General features: G+C 41.7%; 1 protein-coding gene across 3 annotated transcripts in view; it reads left to right on the top strand.

The window, feature by feature from the left end:
- The window catches only part of doc2g (double C2-like domains, gamma), a 56991-nt gene that overhangs the window by 33759 nt on the left and 2650 nt on the right, over positions 1–20582 (top strand). For all 3 annotated transcript variants that reach the window (XR_016116147.1, XM_089005509.1, XM_089005511.1), the window contains exons 3-10: positions 302–381; positions 2030–2104; positions 7344–7453; positions 12384–12510; positions 12881–12937; positions 13364–13488; positions 18850–18931; positions 20333–20429. Coding sequence is in view for 2 of the 3 variants with exons in the window: in XM_089005509.1 (XP_088861635.1) it covers positions 302–381; positions 2030–2104; positions 7344–7453; positions 12384–12510; positions 12881–12937; positions 13364–13488; positions 18850–18931; positions 20333–20429 (753 nt within the window). In the remaining variant the exon portion in view is untranslated. The remainder of the gene's footprint in view (positions 1–301; positions 382–2029; positions 2105–7343; positions 7454–12383; positions 12511–12880; positions 12938–13363; positions 13489–18849; positions 18932–20332; positions 20430–20582) is intronic.

The raw sequence follows: 20582 nt of genomic DNA, 5'->3' as shown, positions 1-20582 counted from the left end.
GAAAGGAACACTGTTAGTGCTAAAACCTGAAAATGAAGAGTCATCGCTTTCAACGCAAGACTGTTTTTTTTCCCTACGGAGAAAACCAACTTGTGCTCACAGTTTAGATTTAGAGAAAAGTGTTTTTATATACCTCCCTGTAGTGCAAAGCTGTAATAGCTTCAGTTTCTTTCTGCTTTTTCTCCCAAACACCAAACTACGGGTCAATTCTTATTTAATAGCTTTGTGTTTTTGTGAGTGAGAGCTTTTGAGGGTGACTTTCAGTCTCGTCAGTAATTGGTATCGTCTTTGTTGTTTCCAGCCTATTTGGGGATGTTGGAGTTCACCCTGCTCTTTGATCAAGAAAATAACTGTCTTCATTGCACCATTCATAAGGCAAAGGTAACTAACCGCAAACTTTGATGTCTTCTACACCAGTGGTCCCCAAACTTTTTCGAACTGTGGACCGGTCATCGCTTTAACAATTTTACCGCGGACCGGGAGGCGGTTGGTTGAAATAATAATAAGCGTGAACCCACTGTGTAATCATATAAAACTTTATTAGCACATGGATCGAACAATATAACATCAAACACTCTGATCGGCCGTGAATGAATCCCCTCTATGTTTGCATGCCCGACACTCACAAACTCATCATTCCCCTCTCCTTTGCTTTCTCCTTTACCTCTGTCTTACCAACCACGGCCCGGTATTGATTAATCCACAGGTCACTGTTCTAGACCTTCTCTAAAAAAATAAATAAATAATGCACCATAGCTTCCGTTAAAAAGGTTTCTTCAGCCGTCATCTGTACTTCTTTGAAGGTGTCGGACGTTTCGCTTCTTATCCAAGAAACCTTCTTATCCAAGAAACCTCGTCAGCAAACTATGCTCTCAGGTTGGGAGGAGCAGGGGACTACTCCCTGCAGCTGCTCCGCTGATAGTTCATGTCGTTCTGACTAACGACTGGCCTGATTGCCCCACTTTGACCGGTATCACTTCATCAGTATTACTAATCCTATGTTGCCTAAGCAGGCTATAGTATGAACGATCCAAATTGAACCTCACCCCACCAAACCGGTTTAATGAAGGATTTAGTTATTTTATGAAAATCACTTCTTTTACTCCCTTTTCAAACCATCTATGTTCTTTCGCTAAGATTTTAACCTCATTGGCGTCAAATGAGTGGTTGCTAGCTTTTAGGTGCATATGTACTGCCGATACACCATAGCTTCCGTATTTATTCTAGTATAACGCGCACACGTGTATAACACGTGCCCCTAATTTTAAATTAAACATCAGTATAAAATGTTGTTTCACTTTTTCTCGGCTCAGATCAAGCATTGTGATAAAAATCATTTATTGACAACGTAAACACTGAATGACTAAGTAAACACTTAATCAAAACTCTGTATTTTGGTAATTGTGCAAAACAGCAATGCTTAACTCACGTTTCAGTGTGGGCGAGGCGAGGAAAGGAAATGAAGCGCAGCTAAAGACATTGTAATCAACAATGAAAAAAAAAAGGATTGTGCATGATCCGAAAATCGAAACTGAAGGGCCTATGGAGAACAGCCATGGAAATGCATTAAATATATATGATTTTTTTTTTCCCAGGCCTCGTTTATAACGCACACCCAAACTTTGAGTTCTTTTTTTAGGTAGAACATTTTGCGCGTTATACTCGAATAAATACGGTATTTAACAAGGACACTGGCCTCATACATTGTTAAGTGTCACACGAGTTTAATGATGTAAATCCCTTTGAATAATTCCCTCGAGGACAGCACAATCGAGTCGAGAGGGAGTCAGAAACAGTGGCACGGAATAGAAACGCCCAGTAGCACCGTTGTGATGTTTGCTGTCTTTTCTGACCCTGTTGTTTGTCCGTTATGTTTGAGGGTATGATGCCGTCACATTTATCACTGTGTGTGTGTGTGTGTGTGTGTGTGTGTGTGTGTGTGTGTGTGTGTGTGTGTGTGTGTGTGTGTGTGTGTGTGTGTGTGTGTGTGTGTGTGTGTGTGTGCGTGTGTGTGCGTGTGTGTTGACAGGGACTGAAAGCCATGGACTCCAATGGGTTGGCTGATCCATACGTCAAGCTCCATCTTCTTCCTGGGGCAAGCAAGGTCACTGCTTTCAACCTCACCTCAATGGCTATTAACTCACAACCCAAAGTGCAGCTGCACACACACACAAACAAACAAACAGAAAACCATGACACAAGCATGTTGTTTGACTTTCACAACTCTGTTGCATCTTTCCTGAAAACGCTTTTGCCAACGTGTCACATGGCAGGGGGCTAATTTAGCGCTGTGTTTCAAGCCGCTAAGCAGGAAGCTTTGCGGTGGGCTCTTATTGCGCCTTGTTCAATACGCCGCTTTATCGAGCACAAACATGTTCTGCTCGGCTGCACCGCTCTTGTTTTGTCTCGGGCTCAAGCTGGTGGGAAGATAAGGCATGCCACAACTTTCAGCCCTGTGTTGCCGGAAACCTATTCTTGGCAATTTTAGCTCAAGTTGGCCATGAAGTGATGCTGTGATCAAACAGGCCAGGCATGGTGAGCCACCGTAGGTCGAATGAGGCAACTCTGGTGAGACGTACAGTGCCAGCCATCACAAGGCATCTTTGTCCTCCAGGCCATTCCGGTGTATATACTCCCGCATTGTTCTTAGTCTCACCAATGCCGTCGGCGTCTATGTCTCACCATATCGCTGTGACCTTCTTTGACCTTGAAATACCAACTCAGGGTGGGGAGAAGGGAGAGGGAGACTAGGGGGAGAGTTAGAGAAGGGATACGAGGTGGAGGGGGGGGGGGGTGGACACATAAAGGGAGGGCATCAGCAGGTGGTTGTCATGGAAACAGGGAGCATTGTTACACGGCTCACGTCAACAGGCGGGTGTTGATGGAAGTGGAGCGGTGGGTGGGCGGTACGCGGAGAATGCGTCAATGACGAGGTAAGTACCCCGTGGCCAGTCATTAGTTAAACATCCACCAGACGGGAGCCACGTCACTTGACAAGTGGGAGCGAACACACGCTGAAGTGAGTGTGACGGACACTCTCGCCTACTCACGCCTACGTTTAGTACGATGCATGAGAAGTGTGTAGTTTGGCGGAAACGGAGGTGCACATGTTCCACCTCGCGGTGTATTTCACTCTCGTCACTCAGCATATGTTGTTCGGGCTAACGCGGGCGGCATGTTTTCAAGCGTGGTCACACAGCAAGATTGACTTCATGACCGTGTTTAGTAAATTTGGAGATTCAGATATCTTTTTCACCTGTTCCTGAAATTTTACTGCCAGGCCCTTTACGGCAATATAAGAGCTTAAATAAGTGACAAAATATGCTTATTAGGATAACTCATAACCCAGCTTTTGGATTAGCCTTTATTAGTCTTGCAGTGGAGAAATGTACATTTCATGGCAGCAAAGTGATGAAAGTAAGAGAAAAGAAGATGAATAAGTAGAAAAACAAAATACAGGACCTGCTGTAAAGGCAGCCACTCTCGCGGCGCCATCTTGAAGTCAAAACAACAACAGAAAACTAAATAACAACAACAACAACACAAAAGACAGACAGTAATTCAATCTTAAGCACTTTCCGCACCCTATTTGTTGAATGAAGCAGTTCTAAATGAAAGACGAGATGATCGAAGCGTCCTTTTCACCAGTGGATCAGGGACGTCATGGTGGAATGTGCACGGCTACAGAAGCTATATGTTGAAAGCACACATGAAACTGTCTCACATCTCCAGTCCCACGTAAATCCGCTTCAATTCCAAGCTGCGACAGCTCCTTTCTTCTCATCGCGGGCTCCTCAAAGCCATGCTTCCATCCAGCTGCAGACTGTCCAACAGCGCCGACCTTTCCGCTGAACAAAGCGGGGCTGTTGAAATGCTGCCCCTCACCGGCGCAAAAAGCACAATCACACCACAGCTGTCCAGCGATGACAGTCAAATGGCACCGAAATTCATGCTGCCGAAAAGGTGCAACCCCTCAGCAGAGTCTCCTCCTTGATGATTGTCATGGCCCAAAATGCTGAAAACCAATCTGTATCCGATCCACACAACGGCCAACAAAACAAAGTGCCAAAAGAAAACACAAAAACAACAAAAAAAGCAAGGCTCGGGAGAGCACTTGCTGACGGCTGCCTACTCAGGCGCAATATTGGACTTCTTTAATTTGGAATGTTGATTCCTGAGTAATACATGCCTCTAATTTAGAATTGTGTTAATAATACCTATCTACTGTGAGGATGGAAGGTGATTTGAGGCCGGACAGGGTTTCTGGCTTTGAATTGGATTGTGGCTGAGCTAGTATCAACCCGTAGGGACGTTTAAAGCTGCTCGACAATGTAGCATTGCTTTTTCCCGCCCAGTCTGTAGTAATTGACAGTTGAGTGAGCTGAGGTTTCACAGCAGTGGACACGATGACAGCATTTGAGTCTCATTTGATATACTTGGTGATTTTCTTCAATATTTCAAATTTGGCAGGTGTGTGAAAGACATTCTCCATCTGTGTTGCGTCAAATTCAGAAGTCTTTTTTTTATTTGCCGTGTTTCCACCCGTCGGTACACTTCAGCTCCCTGCGGTTCATGATGCTGAGATGTGATTCTGCAAAACCTTTTTTTTCCGCCTCCAACCCACTTTTTCACTTCCCTAAATCCTATTGACAATGTGTCAAAACCCAGCCAACCATTTTTTTTAATCTACAATGCTACGAAAGAGTAATCGAAGGAGAAAAGTCCGATAAGTATTATTATTATTATTATTATTATTAAGTAGTCGATAGATGTAAACAGACAGATGGAAGAAACTGAAGACAAATGTTAAGGTAGAGAAAATGAGTCAAAACATATCAGGAGAGCACTCACAAACTGTGGGTACCCTCAGTGGTCATTTAACAAATGTCAGAAAGAAAGAATAGGGAATGAAACTAAAAATTCTGAAGATACAAAAAGGAGAGGAGTAGCAGTACCTTGCATTGCAGGAGTTTCTGAAAAACTACAGAGTCCTTTGGCAACACAAAATTTCCTACTTATTTCAAACCGATAAACACTTTAAGGCAAAAATTAGTGCATCCAAAGAATAGGCTGCCAAATGAAAAACTAAGTAATGTAGTTTATTCAATACATTGTAAGAATGAAAATGGTAAAGAGCAGTACATTGGGGAGAGTAAAAAAAAATATCAAGAAAAGACTATCAACATCGCAGGGATAATACTAGTGGGCCTCAATCGGCAGTACATATGCACCTAAAAGCTAGCAACCACTCATTTGACGCCAATGAGGTTAAAATCTTAGCGAAAGAACATAGATGGTTTGAAAGGGGAGTAAAAGAAGCGATTTTCATAAAACAGCTAAATCCTTCACTAAATCGATATGGTGTTGTGAGGTTCAATTTGGATCGTTCGTACAACAGCCTGCTTAGGCAACATAGTATTAGTAATACTGATGAGGTGATACCAGAGGAAGTGGGGCAATCAGGCCAGTTGTTAGTCAGAACAATAGGAACAATCAGTGGAGCTGCAGGGAGTAGTCCTCTGCTCACCCCAACCTGAGAGCATGCACCTATCATAGCAGAGTCCGGCACCGCCATGTCTGAACAGTAGGGATATACTGTATATATAGGGCCTAAACTACCAGTAAGACTTTAGTTTGCTGACGAAGTTTCTTGGATAAGAAGCGAAACGTCCGACACCTTCAAAGAAGTACAGATGACGGCTGAAGAAACCTTTTTATCGATGGACCACTCCTGTGCGACTGAGAGCTTACACAGACAAAGACAAATGTTAATGGACAGATGGAGGATGAAGATTAAAACATTAGAAAACAAAAATTTCAAAGACGACTGATGATAAAAGCACAAAGAAAAGGGAGTTGGAACTTGCTTGTAGCAAGAAGTGGTGATGTGGACAAAAAATATGAACAGTTAAAAAAAAGACAAGTCGGCAAAATGAGTAACAGTTATGTTTGCTTGAGATAAAAATGAAACAAAACAACGTTTAAGTTGCCGAGTACATTCCGTTCCGACCAAACGTGCGTAAGTCAAAATGGTCGTAAGTCGAAATACAAAAATAAATGTTGAATAGAGACTCGGAGGCTGTGCGAGAGTGAGATGCTGGCTGGCCAAAATTGTACGCGTTGCCGGCCTGCTAGCGCATTGCGGTGCCAGGCGTATTTTGTATTTTTTTTTAATAGGGTCTGGAGGTCGTGGTCGTAAGTCGAGCCGGTCGGAAGTCAGATGTTACCTGTATCTGGTCATGAAATCTGTCGTAAGAGGGTCGGAGCCAACCAGTCCTTTCGATATCACGTATCCGTCCAAAGTTGTTTCAACCCTTTGTTCTACTCAATAGCCAATAATCTAATTACAAGAGTTAGATTGAGTTAACTGCCCATTTAGTTGAACAAAGTCAAAATTAGGCCGCACTATCGTTCAGTGTACGAATGTTCTGTGTGTGTGCCCTTCTGAATCGTTGGCAGGGTAGCAATGAGGAAATATGGGTCACTGGTCCTCCGTGGCTGTGGGGACAATAAGAGACAAAGACAAAGAGGTGGTGAGGAAGGATCTTTGTGTCCTGAGGCTTTCCCAACAGACTAAGAGGACGATGGCATGAAAGATGGAGTGTTTATCTTTGGAGCCACTGACATGAGCAGGAGAAAGTGATGGAAGAGCCTTGTATGTAACTTTTTGGAGCAGCTGCGGAGAGTGTTCATACCACTTTCATCTTTTCATCACTTTCATCCTTTTCATCGATGGACCTCTCCTGTACGACTGAGAGCTTACACAGACGTAAACAGTGAAAGTCAAGAAAATCCTTGTTCTTTCTCATTGTGATGAAACACGGCAAGATTTCAACAAATCATTTCCTTTTACTTTAGTGAGTTGGAAAATAGAAGACATGAACTGGTCGCTGAAAACGTATTTTGCCTTATTATTGACATAAACTCTGCAGTCATATCAATAAACATCCTGAAGGCAACAGTAGGAAATGAGGCAGCAAGCGAAGTGATGGGGTAGCCATTAGGAGCCTGCATGCAATTCACTTCCCGGAAAGCTTTACATTTTCATTCTGATTGTGTTGCACACTTTAAACGTCGACTGGTGTTGATGCTCTGCCTCATTACATTGCAAGGGAGACAGATGGACAGGTGAGGAGAGGGAAACCCCGCAGCCTCTCACGCGCACTCAACAGATGTCCGAGATCTCCTCTGGGGCAGAGATAAATTATTCCCATGCGGTCATTTTTTTCCCCCAATCCCTTGTCCTTCTCTTTCTCTGATCTGCCGAATTCGCCACTTAGTCATTTACACATGGCTCTTGTCCTCTTCACGTGAATATTGCTCAAATGTATTTCCCTTTGCAGGCAAACAAGCTCCGCACAAAGACTCTGAAGAACACACTGAACCCTGTGTGGAATGAGACGCTGGTGTATCACGGAATCACAGCGGCTGACATGACCACCAAAACACTCAGGTAGGCTTTCAACTCAAAATGTCCCTCACACGCAATTGGTGGCGTTAGCCAGGCGGAAGGGTGCCATTTTCCAGCCAGGAAGGTGAGATTCCCGACAAACTGTTTTCTTGGGGACTTTTCCAAGTCGTTTATTATTGCAGTAGACTGCCCCACTTTTTGCCACTCGTCAGGTGTTGGCTGTGCCGAGATTGTCTCCAAATGGAGTGGTCGAGGTCAAACGGTGCCATCTTGACCCAATAACAGAAATACGCTTTTGTTGTCCTGGCAGATGATTCAGAGACTTTGCCACTGGGAGTGTAGGGTAAACGCTGCGTGCAATGGGTGAATGTGGATTCATTAGATTGTCGTGTGACTTTGTTTATCCCGAGGAAATACAAGCAGACACACACAAATGCTCACTGCATTTATCGCCCCCGAACACGCAAATGCAGCCAGTCGAGTGTGTCCATGTGTGTGTGTCCTCCTATGTGTATTTCAAGGGCAACTGGTGGAAGGACTGAATTGTTTGGCTTTGCCTCGAGATCGCGACAAAATACACACATCCCAGACAAAGCTCATCTCCCACAAACAAAACCACAGTTTATTCAGCTTCCTCAAATGCATCAGCGCACATCAGATCCCTCAAACGAGAGAAAACCCGTCTGACCTCTATCCAAGGACGGAGAAACAAACAGCATGGTGGTGCTGGCTAGCCAAAGACAGGAGAGGAGGGGAGGAGGAGTATGTTCGCTTGTCATGCGTGGGGTGAAGAGGGAGAGAGGGGGTGGTTCCAGACATGAACAAAGTGAGCGGGGTGGGGCGGGGTGCAGTGTGACTGATGGCAAGTGGCAGATACGAGCTTGTCGAGAGAACAAACTTGGGATGCTAAAATGGAGAGAGATGACGGGGTCAATGGAGAGAATCTCAATTGGAGAGAGTCGTGGGATTGTTGGAAATGAATAGTGAGGGACATATTCTCTCGTTTGTGCTGAAGTTAATTCCCTGCATGCCCCCCATCCCCCAATCCCCCATGCACACTTTCAAGGCCTGGCAATTCTCATGCGTAAGCCTTTTATTGAAACCAAAGGGAGAATCTGTGCCATGAAAAAAAAGTGCGCAGTAGCACACATTTTGATTTAAGCACATGGAAGAATATGCCCTGCAGTCAGTACTTCTCAAATGGAAGCATGATATTACTTACAGCATCTGTCGAAACATTTTTCGATATACAGTACCGCAAAAATGTTAGTATGTACCATTTTTTATAACTCGAATGTTTGTAAGTTGGGGAGCATCTGTAACCTAATTGATGTCCTCAGTGAAGACTTCACATAATCCTTTAATTGATGCGAGAGGGCTGCCCGAGGTGCTCAGATCTTGATTGAAAAGTTAGACAAAGAGACGGAGATGAAATGCATCACCTCCTCATCCCCCCATTTGCAATTCAGTCTGTTTGAATGATTGACATGTTTGTGTTTATTTCGAATAAAATTCAAATTGTTTTTTGTTTAGTAAATGTATTGTCCTGCTTTGGCATCCAGTGATGTAGCACATTTGATTTTTAAAAACCTATTTTTTGAAGACTTCCTTCAAGATCATATCCAAATAACATTCAATCTCTATCAGTCACTGTAGTCTGCCTTTGCACTGAGATCTCCCCGACAGTTGTGACAGTGATAATGGGGAGTGAAAATAGTTTCCCTCACAGCAATTTTTATGCATCCCATTGCGCAACAAATAGTCTGTGAACTGCACATTGATGCATATGGCAGGTGAATTATGGGCGATCCTATTTGGATTTCATCGTTAAAATGCTCATCAGGAGGCCAGTTAACAGAAGAGAGATGTGAAGGTGCCTTGATGAACATATAATGCGTGCATGTGCGTGCATGGTGTGTGAGTGTGTATGTATGTGCGTGTGTATGTGTGTGTGTTTGGCCTCTCTCATGCTATCTTTCCTCATGTTTTTTATTTTTTATTTATTTTTTATTCCATCTCCCTGTCAGACTTTCTAATAGACTTGCACTGTCCCCTGCCATGAGAAGATAAAGACAAATGTAATACTTAATCTCATATTGGACTCAGTCCGAGGGTGAATTTGGCCTCTGATAGAGGAGCAACACCATCGCAACCAGCAGCAACAACACACTGCCAGATGAACAGAAAGAGTTGTACACCCATTTTGACCTACTCAACTCTGACAGATGATACCAACAAGAGCAGTACAAAGCTCCCCCTCTCATTCTATCATCGACTGAGGTGTGTAAAGTTCTGTCTGTGGAAGAATTAGCTGTGAAAAACATATCCTGACATATCCCCAGACGGATTTTGAAGGTTTGCTATTTTGTGCTGGCGGAGGTGTTAACAGACATTTTTAACTTGTCCAATGTTCGCTCATCTCTGCCAACTTGTTCCATTTCCATCCATTACAATAGTACCACTCCAAAAGACTAAAGTACTGTATTTTCCAGTGAATAAGGCACACTCAAAAGCCTTCATTTTACTGAAAAGATGACCCTGTGCCTGATACGCAGGTGCGCCTTATATATGAAATAATATTGAGCCACAACAGGTCTTGCAAATACTGTCAGCAGCCACCAACTCCATTTCCCCCTGTAGAAAGAATAGTGCATAACCCCAGCCTCTACTGTAGCCCCTCATAATGTGGTGTTACTTATATTTGGAAAACATGAAAATAAAATCCGGTAGTCATGCCATACAAATAGGACGGACTCTTAGATACTGGACCCACCCCAGCCATGAACAAAATCATCCAAATAGCATGCACGCATATCGGACAAAAGAATATTTATGTTTGAATTATGTTCATAAACGTATCCTACAGCGAAAATGTTTTTTTTTTATAGGTCACATGTGAATATGCGAGATCCCTGACTTGGGAGAACTTTTGAGTTTGGTAGTCGTTCAGCACCCTTTATGCGTGTGGCGTTTTGTGCTGAGATTATCGAAATACACCACACACAGTTCTAACAAATCTATTCTGATTCATTCTTCATGTGTGTGGCTTGTAACAGATAAACAATCTTTGAACATTTTATATTCTTAGTCTGTGTGGCACATGGAATAGGATAAACTTTACTTGGAAGTTTTGGCTAACAATTAGCATAGCATACTAGCCTCCCAGTCTGAAAATAGTGGTTTGTAAGCAGACTGGCAAATGGTTCAAGGTATCCAACATCTACTGGGCCAAAGACATCTGCGATAGGCTCCAGTAATCCCTTCTGAGAGGATAAAGCGATTGAGAAAATCGATGTATATCTTTGATGGACGCATTTCCAGCTAGCCAACCATGTCAAGGGCCTTGCCCACAGAAAACTCCACATGCAGCTACTGATAACATTTCCATTCTCAGTGCTTCCATTTTGTTTTTACTGTGCCTGTGACAGTCATAGCTCAAATCTCTTCATGAATGAAACCCTCCCTATTTATTAGAACTTGGCATCAGCACTCAGTTGTGCAGGTTTGGTAATAAGCACAGAAGCAAGAAACGATGCAAAGTCTCCGTTTTAATATTGATTAAAAGAAGCACAAAGTACAGCGTTTCTTCATTCCAATCTCTTTCCATAGGTATTGGAATGATGGTTTGTCAATATGTGCGCTGGCAACCAGGCCTGGACTGGATGACCCAAGGGCTATAAAAAAATGAATGAATGCAAGTTGCTGACGATAATAAAGAATAGCAACAGGTGGCTGGTATTGCTGCAGTCTTTTAAAGATACAGACATTTCGGGTGGGAATCGAGGAAGAAAAAGCACTTTTTCTCTGACAACCATGAATTGGCGGTACAAACGCATGAAAAGCTCCAACTTCTTGTCAGACGGTTGGGTATGATCGCAACTTTGCATTTGTCCGTGGTGTTTTTTTTCAAGGCGATGTTGACGGCATGAAATCCTATTTCTACATGAGCATCTGTTGAGCTTTTAGAGGAAATGTGGGGGAGAGGTGCAAGGATTTTCAGTGGAAGAGCTTTTCCCATCACTGGGGTGACATTTCACCGTAGCCTTCATCTCATCACCACCTCACTCGAGTACACATATGTGATGACGCTCATGCATAACAACCACCGGAAAGCTCTGCTCATGAGTCAGATTTATTCTGGGGTTGACAGAGCTTCACTGACAAACATCCAAAGGGGACGCAAAAGGTGGAAGCGGAAGGTGTGCGTGTGTGTGCGTCCGTGAATGTGTGTGTGTGTGTGTGTGTTTTCATGAATACAAGAGAAAGGATAGGTGACAGAATATTAACTCATTCACTGCCATTCACGAATGTATTCGTGAATTGAAAATATGACGTAGAGCATCATTCCTGAATGTGTTCGGGTTTTGTTATTTCTTGCTTGTGTGCCGATAAAGCGTTGGCCAGACCTCTGGCCATGTTTTTCCCTTCAACTAGAGAGCAGCATTTCCCTTGTTTCCATGTTAGCACTTTGTCCCAGCTTCAGCTGTTGTTAAAGCGCTATATAAACCAATATGTATGTATTGCATTGTATTTTGGACAACCGCCCTCATTTCAAGCTCATATAACTCCAGACCCGTAGAATTTAGGAATTAACTCTTTTTTTTCTGATGAAAGAAGAGAGTCTAAGGTTTCTTACGAGGCATTGAATGTTAATGTAGTCCTAAAACTCAATATTGTCTGGCTGCGGGAATTTAAGTGACAATGACAAAAACCCTGGCACTGTAGTGGACACAGTTTTGCACATTGTCTGGCAGTGAATGAGTTAAAGAGTTTGCTTTATGAAATAAAGCAAACATTTGATTTTTTTTCTTGAAGAAATTGGCTACCTCTCGGGTGGAGACGATTTGTAAGTTGTACGCCCGGCGGAAAAGTTGCACGCCCAGTGCGTCCAGGCAGACACTATTTCAGACCCTGGGAATATCTTAGTTAATTGTACTAATGGCATACTCTTCTTTGTGTTCATGTCATGTAGGCTGTGTGTATGTGACATGGACAGACTTGGCCGAAATGAATTCATCGGGGAGGTGAGGGTGGCCCTGAAGAAGCTCAGAGAGGGTGACAACAAACGTTACAATATGGGCTTGGAGAGAATTGCACAGGTACAAACATTCTTAGCCAACAGTACACCACATTGTTTATGTGTGGCCATCGTAGTAAGAAATTCTTGATTTCTATGGACCATGTAAATTTGACTGAGATGTGTAATATTGTGTGTGTCTGCCATGTTCAAAACTGGAATCTTTACTGTCATTCCACAGTGCACAATTGAAATCATAAAATGTTCCATTCGTCTTTCATTCATCCAAAATGACTCTATTCGATCCCACAGAGATTTCACTCGCTGCGTGGTGCATGTTTCATTTGATCTTTCTTGTGTTGCGCAGCCAAGGGCCGTGATGCCTTGGACTCAGCAGTATATTTCATGATCTTTTCTCACATCACTCCATGTTCATGTTTCTTTGGTTCTAGAACAAAGAATCGAACAATCAAGCCGTGGAGCAGGGAGCGCTCGTGGCAGAGGAGGAGGTACCACTTTTATCTTTTCATCTCACATACTGTTTCTGCAGCTGGCTCTTATCTTTTGCTCTGCAATATCCCACAGGGGGGAAAGAAATGCATTCCAAGGAAACAGCGGGCACCTCATTGGGGCATACGCAATTGTTGCGATTTGTTCGTCCGCTGTGGTTCTCCACTGGTTGTTATCGAAACCCTTTTTGTGATTTTAGAGGCACAAGTTAATAGCTTTTGGCCTCTGGGGGGAAGAGAACAGTGTCTTGTCCTGAAAGCCAGACAAAGCCTTGGACTACAGTGTCCATTTTCACACAGCACGTGCTTTGCGTTGAAAAGCTTAAATACTGCACGAGTACTTTTCCCTCCCAGTACACCTCCCGCTGCGCCTGTTCATTTTTTTTATTTTTTTTTTGTAAAAGTGTATGTGTTCTCTGTGGGCAGCGTGGACGCATCCTGGTTTCGCTGTGCTACAACACGGAGAAGGGCTGCTTGCTGGTTGGGATCATACGCTGCGCCCATCTGGCTGCCATGGACTCCAATGGCTACTCTGACCCCTTTGTCAAAATGTGAGTCACATCAGGTGATTTTTTTTTTAATGGAATAAACCTTTGTTCCTCTCTGTATTTACATACGTAAACTATTGAATTTTCTGTTGCAGAATATGCACAACATGACAATGATCATTTGTTATCATGACATAGAAAAGGTTGCAAATACGAAGTTAAAAACAAACAGTTTCATGTGAAAAAAAAAATGCACACTCCCCTACTTACGAACATTCGAGTTACGAACAACAGTACATGCTAAACATTTTTGTAGTAACGTGTGGTATTCTCTCCAATTGTACATGTACATATCTTTATAGAGCATATGTTTTATTAAATGTTTATTTTTCAGTACAAACCAATACAGGTTACTTATACAAGCCTTAAGCATACATTCCATACAAAATATAGCACTGAAGAAACTTGTGAACAAATTCACCTTACGAATGACCGTCTGGAACGTATCTCGTTCGTAAATCGGGGAGCATCTGTAATCCATAGGAAAAAAATATACAGTAAAGTCTCGTTATATCGATATTCTCGGGAGTCAGAAAAAATATCAATATAACCGGACTATCGATATATCCGATAAATTTTCTCCTTGCGTTCATAGAAATAGTATCGTAATAAGCAGTACTATCGATATAACCGATATCGATATAACGAGACTTTTCTGTATATACACATATTTCTCTAGCACTAAGTCAAAATGTATTTTAGTGCAATGAGCAGAGCCTGTTTTGAAAAAGAAAAACTTTTTCTCAATTCTTTTTAATTTCTAATTCCATCCCTTTTTTTCTGTCCTTAAATAACCTAACTTCTCGTCCTAATTTTTTTTCCTCTTTCAAGTCTCGATCGCCGCTGAATACACATTTGGGAACAATTTATATTCATTTAAGCTTGGGTGCCAAAAGCACTCCCCCTCAGTATGATGTAGTGCTATCCTGCACCATAGTCATTTACTCTCCCAATTATTAACTCATTTATAAATGAATACCTCTGTGACAGTGTCCATCAAAAATGTGCATTATCATCTCCGCCATATGTAAAGTCTTATTCTTTCTCTCATTCACTGCCTGACGTGCAAAAACCTGTCCACTTCAGAGTCAGGTTTTTTTGTCATTGTCACTCAAATTCCAGGACCCACAGAATATGGAGTTTTAGGGCGACATAAACATTAAACGCAGCGTCTTGTCTATCATCAGAAAAATAGAGTTAATTTCTAAATTATATGGGTCTGGAGTTATATGAGCTTGAAATGAGGTTGACTGTCCAAAATACACTGCAATACATAAATATTGGTTTATATAGCGCTTTAACAACAGCTGAAGCTGAGACAAAGTGCTAACATGGAAAAAAGGGAAATGCTGCCCCCTTGTGGTAAAGGAAAAAACATTGCCAGAGGTATCTGCCAGCGCTTTATCGGCACCCTAGTAAGTAAAACAAAAAAAAAACAGAGTAAATTCTGGAATGACACTTTACGCCATATTTTGAATTCCTGAATACATTTGGGAATGGCAGCGAATGAGTTAATAGATTTTGATAGACCAGAATCTTTATTTTCTGCTAAATCTCACACACAATATGCAGAGGTTCCGTTTTTGCAGAGGTTTTTATTCGGGCAGCCATCACCAGGCAGATGATCTCACTCTTTCGACACATTAGTGGAGACGAACTTCTGTTTTCTCCCATTGAAGTTGAAGTGTTGACCATTACTGGCGCACAGGCGGCTATAAACATCCTGGACGCAGCATGAGTCACTGAAGGAACAACACAATGAAGGCTTTTCATGAAGCATTACGGTACTAGATGAAAGGCAGTGAATGGAGGAGAGCTGGGTTGTCTGTAAAATGTGATAGACCACGCACTTTATTTGATATGCACTTTTTTGTTTGCCCTGAAGCATTGATTAGTGACTGTGGTTTTACATTCTACCTTATCCTGGCCATTTGCATTAAATGGCTGAATGCAGAAAAGTGCTTAGAAATGTAATCTCACTCTTATTTTCCCCTTAATTAAAGTATTTCATATTGCTGTACCATTCCCATTGATTCACTCTTTTCCTTTGACATCAAAAACAACCTTCTTCACCTTACTGGATCTTTTAAATCAGCCATTTGCATCCAGATGACTGTTCTTGTGTCAATTGTGTGCGTGTGTTTGTTTCGTGACTGCATCGTGACTGAGTCTCCTTTCGGGGACACATTTCAGACTAAACGCCAGGAACCATGTCCATGTCCCTTCTGCTTGAAACATCTGCCAATCTTTGTGCCTCTCAGACTCTGTGTGTCTGCGTGTGTGTGTGGACTTTGTTCATAGTTTATGAAAATGGCTTGTAATCGTGAGCATTTAGAGGTCTATCAGACTAAGTTTATTCCGATACGCTGTAATGTAAAATAGATCTGTTGTTTTTTTGTATACCACATACATTTACAATGTATGAACCAAGTTTTTGTTTTCCTCATCAGGATCGGAGGCATACAATTACATTAACCTATATTTACAAGTGTATGAGGGTTTTATTTCCTTATTTGTCTACTTTATTTGTTTGTTTATTAATTTTACACGAATCTTTTGCAGCCAAAGTATGTAGTAAAAGGCTTGTAAGAATAACCATGCTTATTTACATTATGAGAGGTCAATTTATTTCTGAAAAAATATAAACACAAATCGAATATTTTGCAGCAAAAAGTATGTACCGGCAGTAGAAGGCTTGTAAGAATAATCTTGCTTATTTACATTATGAAAGGACAAATTATTACTGAAGAAATATAAACACAAGACTATTGTTTTTGCTCCTATTTTTCATGATCAGTTCTCGGAGACGAAAGGGAAGTTTCGGTGATGTTTGGATGGATGGATGCATGGATGGATGGATGGATGGATGGATGGATCGATGGATAGATGGATGGATGGATTGATTGATTTACGTTTCCTTTGAATCTACAACCCATTCCTTCAGGGGGGAAATTTCAAGCACAACTTGCATGAGTATGAATATGAGTTGCGAGTCGCAGCTAAGATTTTCTTTCAGTAGAGTGTATTCAGTTTAAAAATCAGCAGAAATGTTTTGTTAGTTCCAGACGGTCCCGTCATTGGACCAATGCACGTTGATTTTGCAAATGTCCCCATTGCAGGACTATTAAAGGCTTTCTGATCCTGATAGTAAGTAAGGGAGTAATCCTGACTATCTCAATGGACCAGCTTCCTCTATTCTGATACATTTTGCACATTGAATTTAAGTCAAGATTAGTTTCAGTTGTGTCAAATGGTATTGTCAATCGCATTCATTTGTTTGATACAAAGGAAAATTGGAATTTCCCCATCTGTGCTGCAATGGAGCCCATGCAAAATGAGATTTGACCCCCCCCCCGACGCACACACCCACAAACACACACCCATTCCTGATGCCTCCTCCCGTAGCTTCACCCTCACCAACTCGATTGCTGTTGGTCTTTGGCTTCCTTCTTCAAATTACTTTTCACAATATTTTTCTTTTTTGTCATTTGAAACGACACTTCTGTTATATCGAAGCAACATATGGCCTTCTGTGCTTCCTTTCAATTGCTTATTTTATATCTGCCTCTCGCTCATCAAAGATAAAGATGGAGAAGAAAATTATTTCTGATACCTGCTTTCCATTTCATTGTTGACACAAGCGTATGATGAATCACTTTTTTGCACCACCGCTGATCCCTATGCCGCAGAGACAGCCGCAGATCCTTGCAATGCCATCAGCTGTCAGTCTCTGGCAGGGATGGCTGTGAGATGTTGCTGAAGGAGGGAGCAACCGCGCCACCTGAAAAGCTTGACTCAGAATTTACACAGATGACTCCCACTGCCCTCTGGCAAACCGTCTGGTGCCTCTTTACTGGGGCATAAAATCTCCCCCAACCTCGGCACGATTAGGATCTCTCTGTGGTCTGCTGTCGCTTGTGTTTCTTTGTCCAAGGGACTTCTAGGTCACAATTATCTTCCGAAGAGTTATTGTAAACTTGCTTTTTCCATTTAGTTGCATTCAGCAAAGTTTATCGTCAAAGTGGGGCAAGAGATAAAAAGTGGATGGAATCATGACTTCCACTGCAAAAAAAAAAAAAAGTGGCGGTACTATATATTTTCGGAGCCCCATTTAGTTCCATTTCTTTTTTTGATTGCACTGTGAAACTCCGTCTGATTGAAGTTTGAAATGTAGCCACAAAGTGAAGGTCAATCATCTTGCTTCTGTCACGGTTTGCAAGGTGGTGATGGCGGTTGTGGATCCCCCAAAAAAAGCAGGCAGGAGGGAGCAGCAGGTTGTATTTGACATATTGTATTAAAATAAAGTCAGCAGGAACAATTTTCTAAAACATCAAAATCAACTGACCAGAAAAATACAAAGTATCAAAAAAAAAACCAAGAGTAAAAGTCTGCCAAGATGAAAGAAACTTGACAGGGTGCAGAAAACACATGCACAGCAGACAATCCAATGAATGTACTGCACAATGCAATGACCCGACATCGAATGGTCGTGTCGGGAGTCCTTTTGACTGCCACTGATTGGAACGACCAGCACCTGTGCAGGCGGGGTCGACAGCGCCACCTGTTGGTCGCCTACCAGATCGTGACAGCTTCTTTCTGCGCACACTACAAATATGAGGAGAAAGTACATGCCTGGCCTTTTCCAAAAATGACAGAATCTATCCACCTAATTAAAGGCCAAAATCACATTCTGTGGACAGATGGTAAAAAAAGACAACCCCTAAACTTAGTCATTATTTCAATTACCTTCATCTCAAGCGATCCGGGATTTTTCCATACGATCTTTCATTCTCAGTTCAATTTGTGTTTCTTAAGCCTGAAGTTGTTTCACATCATTTTGGAAATGTTCAACATATTTTTTTTGTTGTTTTTTTTTTGTTAGGGGGATGAATTTAACATTTATTGTTGTTTTTTAAAGCACTAATGTGTTGCGCTAGAGAGCACACATGGTGGTATTAGCCAAAGTCATTACAGGTACCATCTGTTATTTAATTATTTTTTATTTTTTTCTCAAGATGACGGGCATCTGCGAGGTGTTTATTAAAGCACAAGTAGATTATTCATGTTAAGATGAATTGTGGAACAGCATCTATTAGGGTGTTAGTCAGTGTGCAGTACCAAAGGCAGTAGGTTGTCCCCATTCATCCATGGTTGATGTGCCCTTAATCAAGGTTCTCTTCGTAGCCCACTGTCACGAATGGTTTTGAGATTCTTACGTTCACTAATGACTGAAGGGTTATACATTATTTCATTTGGCTTTTGCATGCAGTGCCATAAATCACTCTGACTTTTTTGTTTCTTTTTCATGATGAGTTGTGTGTTATTCAAAGGTTTGACAATCTTTTTTTTTTCTCGCCCTCGAAGCAACTTGCAGCCAAACATGGGGAAAAAGTCCAAGTATAAGACGTCAGTGAAAAAAAAGACTCTCAACCCTGAATTCAACGAGGTACATGCACATGCATATATTGGAAGCCCGTCTTAATTGCTTCATGTTAGCTTAAAGGACAACCGACATCACTTTTTTGTTTCCTAACTGACATCAGAAAAATGTTTTATAGCATCTAAAATACCCAAAACACGCAGTATGATATTTTTAGTCAAATGCAAAACACCAATAAAAATGACTTAAAGTGTCCAAAATCTGAAAAAAATTTAGCTGCAAATTGGGGATTTTCAGAATGTCCCGCCCCCAGTTTGTGACGTCACGCCAAGACGTCTTGCATTGGAAGGACTGCTACAATGTGTCTTTTTTTCCGTCAGGGGCGTTCCTTCAGTGACGTAACATACGGACTCGTCATCAACTCAAAAACAAGACTTCCGGAATATTCAGCGCAAGTCTTAAAAAGTAAAATATAGCTATATGCGGTGGAATCTTTGTAAAATACGCTCAGTAGAAGTCATTTGAAGCCATTTTATAAATTAATGTAAATTTCTCCACTGCGAGACTAATAAAGACAAATCCAATCCAATAACAGTCATTACTCTTGACTTCAGATTGGAAAACTACTGTATTTTTTCATTAATTTTGTGTGTGCTCTATATGTAATATGTGGAGGGGATTAAACATTCTAATGGCTTCCCAAATTCATAACGGCCCTTGAGAGGAAACCATCAGTACAGTTTTGCCCGCAGCAAAAAAGTGACTGACACCGTTGCTCTAGATCAGGGGTGTCAAAGTCATTTTTTGCCGCGGGCCACATTGTAGTTATGGTTTCCTCTCGAGGGCCGTTATGAATTTGGGGAACCCATTACAATGTTTAAATCCCTTCAAATATTACATATAGGGCACACAGCAAATTAATGAATAACTCGTTTTCAAATCTGAAGTCAAGAATAATGACTTTTATTGTGGTTGATATCCAAAAATATGAAATTTTGGCTCAGATTTTAGCAATCATCATGGAATTTAACAAGTTTGATTTGCTTTCGCAGGCCGAAAAAAATGATGTGACGGGCTGGATTTGGCCCGCGGGCCTTGACTTTGACACCTGTGCTCTAGATGAACTCAGATATTCTAAAACTTCACATTCCGTAAAAACAAGCTAATGGTTACCCCAACACAAGCCACAACTGGAAGAGGCTACGGTGAAAATCAAACAAAACACAAAACGTGATGGTCAGTGATTGCAAATAAGACATTTCCATCTAAATATTGGTGGTGTTTTGTTACAAATCTTCTGAGTTTCATGAGATAGAGAAATTAACCATGAAATAAAAGCTCGGCATTTTACACGATTGCTTATAACACAAGATTCAGACCAATCACGAAAACAACAAAGTTTAACCTGCTATGTGTGAAAGTACCGATTCAATTGATGTTGCGTGCTTGTGTCTTGATTGTGGACAGGAGTTTTCCTATGAGGTGACGCTGGACTTGCTGGCTAAGAAAACCCTTGAGATCTCCGTGTGGGACTACGATTTGGGAATGAGCAACGACTTCATAGGTAAAACAGCAAACTACACAATGTTACTAAAAGGATTTGTTCATGTCATGACTCACATGACATAAGTGACATCGAACTTTTCACTTCTCATCCAAGAGGCTTCGTTGGCTAGTTAGTAGCCAATCATAGTTTGCGAAAAGTTGTAGTAAATCA

Source organism: Hippocampus bargibanti, linkage group LG10, assembly GCF_051943395.1.
Source record: "Hippocampus bargibanti isolate YZ-2025 linkage group LG10, ASM5194339v1, whole genome shotgun sequence".
NCBI lineage: Eukaryota > Metazoa > Chordata > Actinopteri > Syngnathiformes > Syngnathidae > Hippocampus > Hippocampus bargibanti.
Note: the sequence above shows the minus strand (reverse complement) of the source record. Positions and strands in the feature narration are given on the sequence as shown.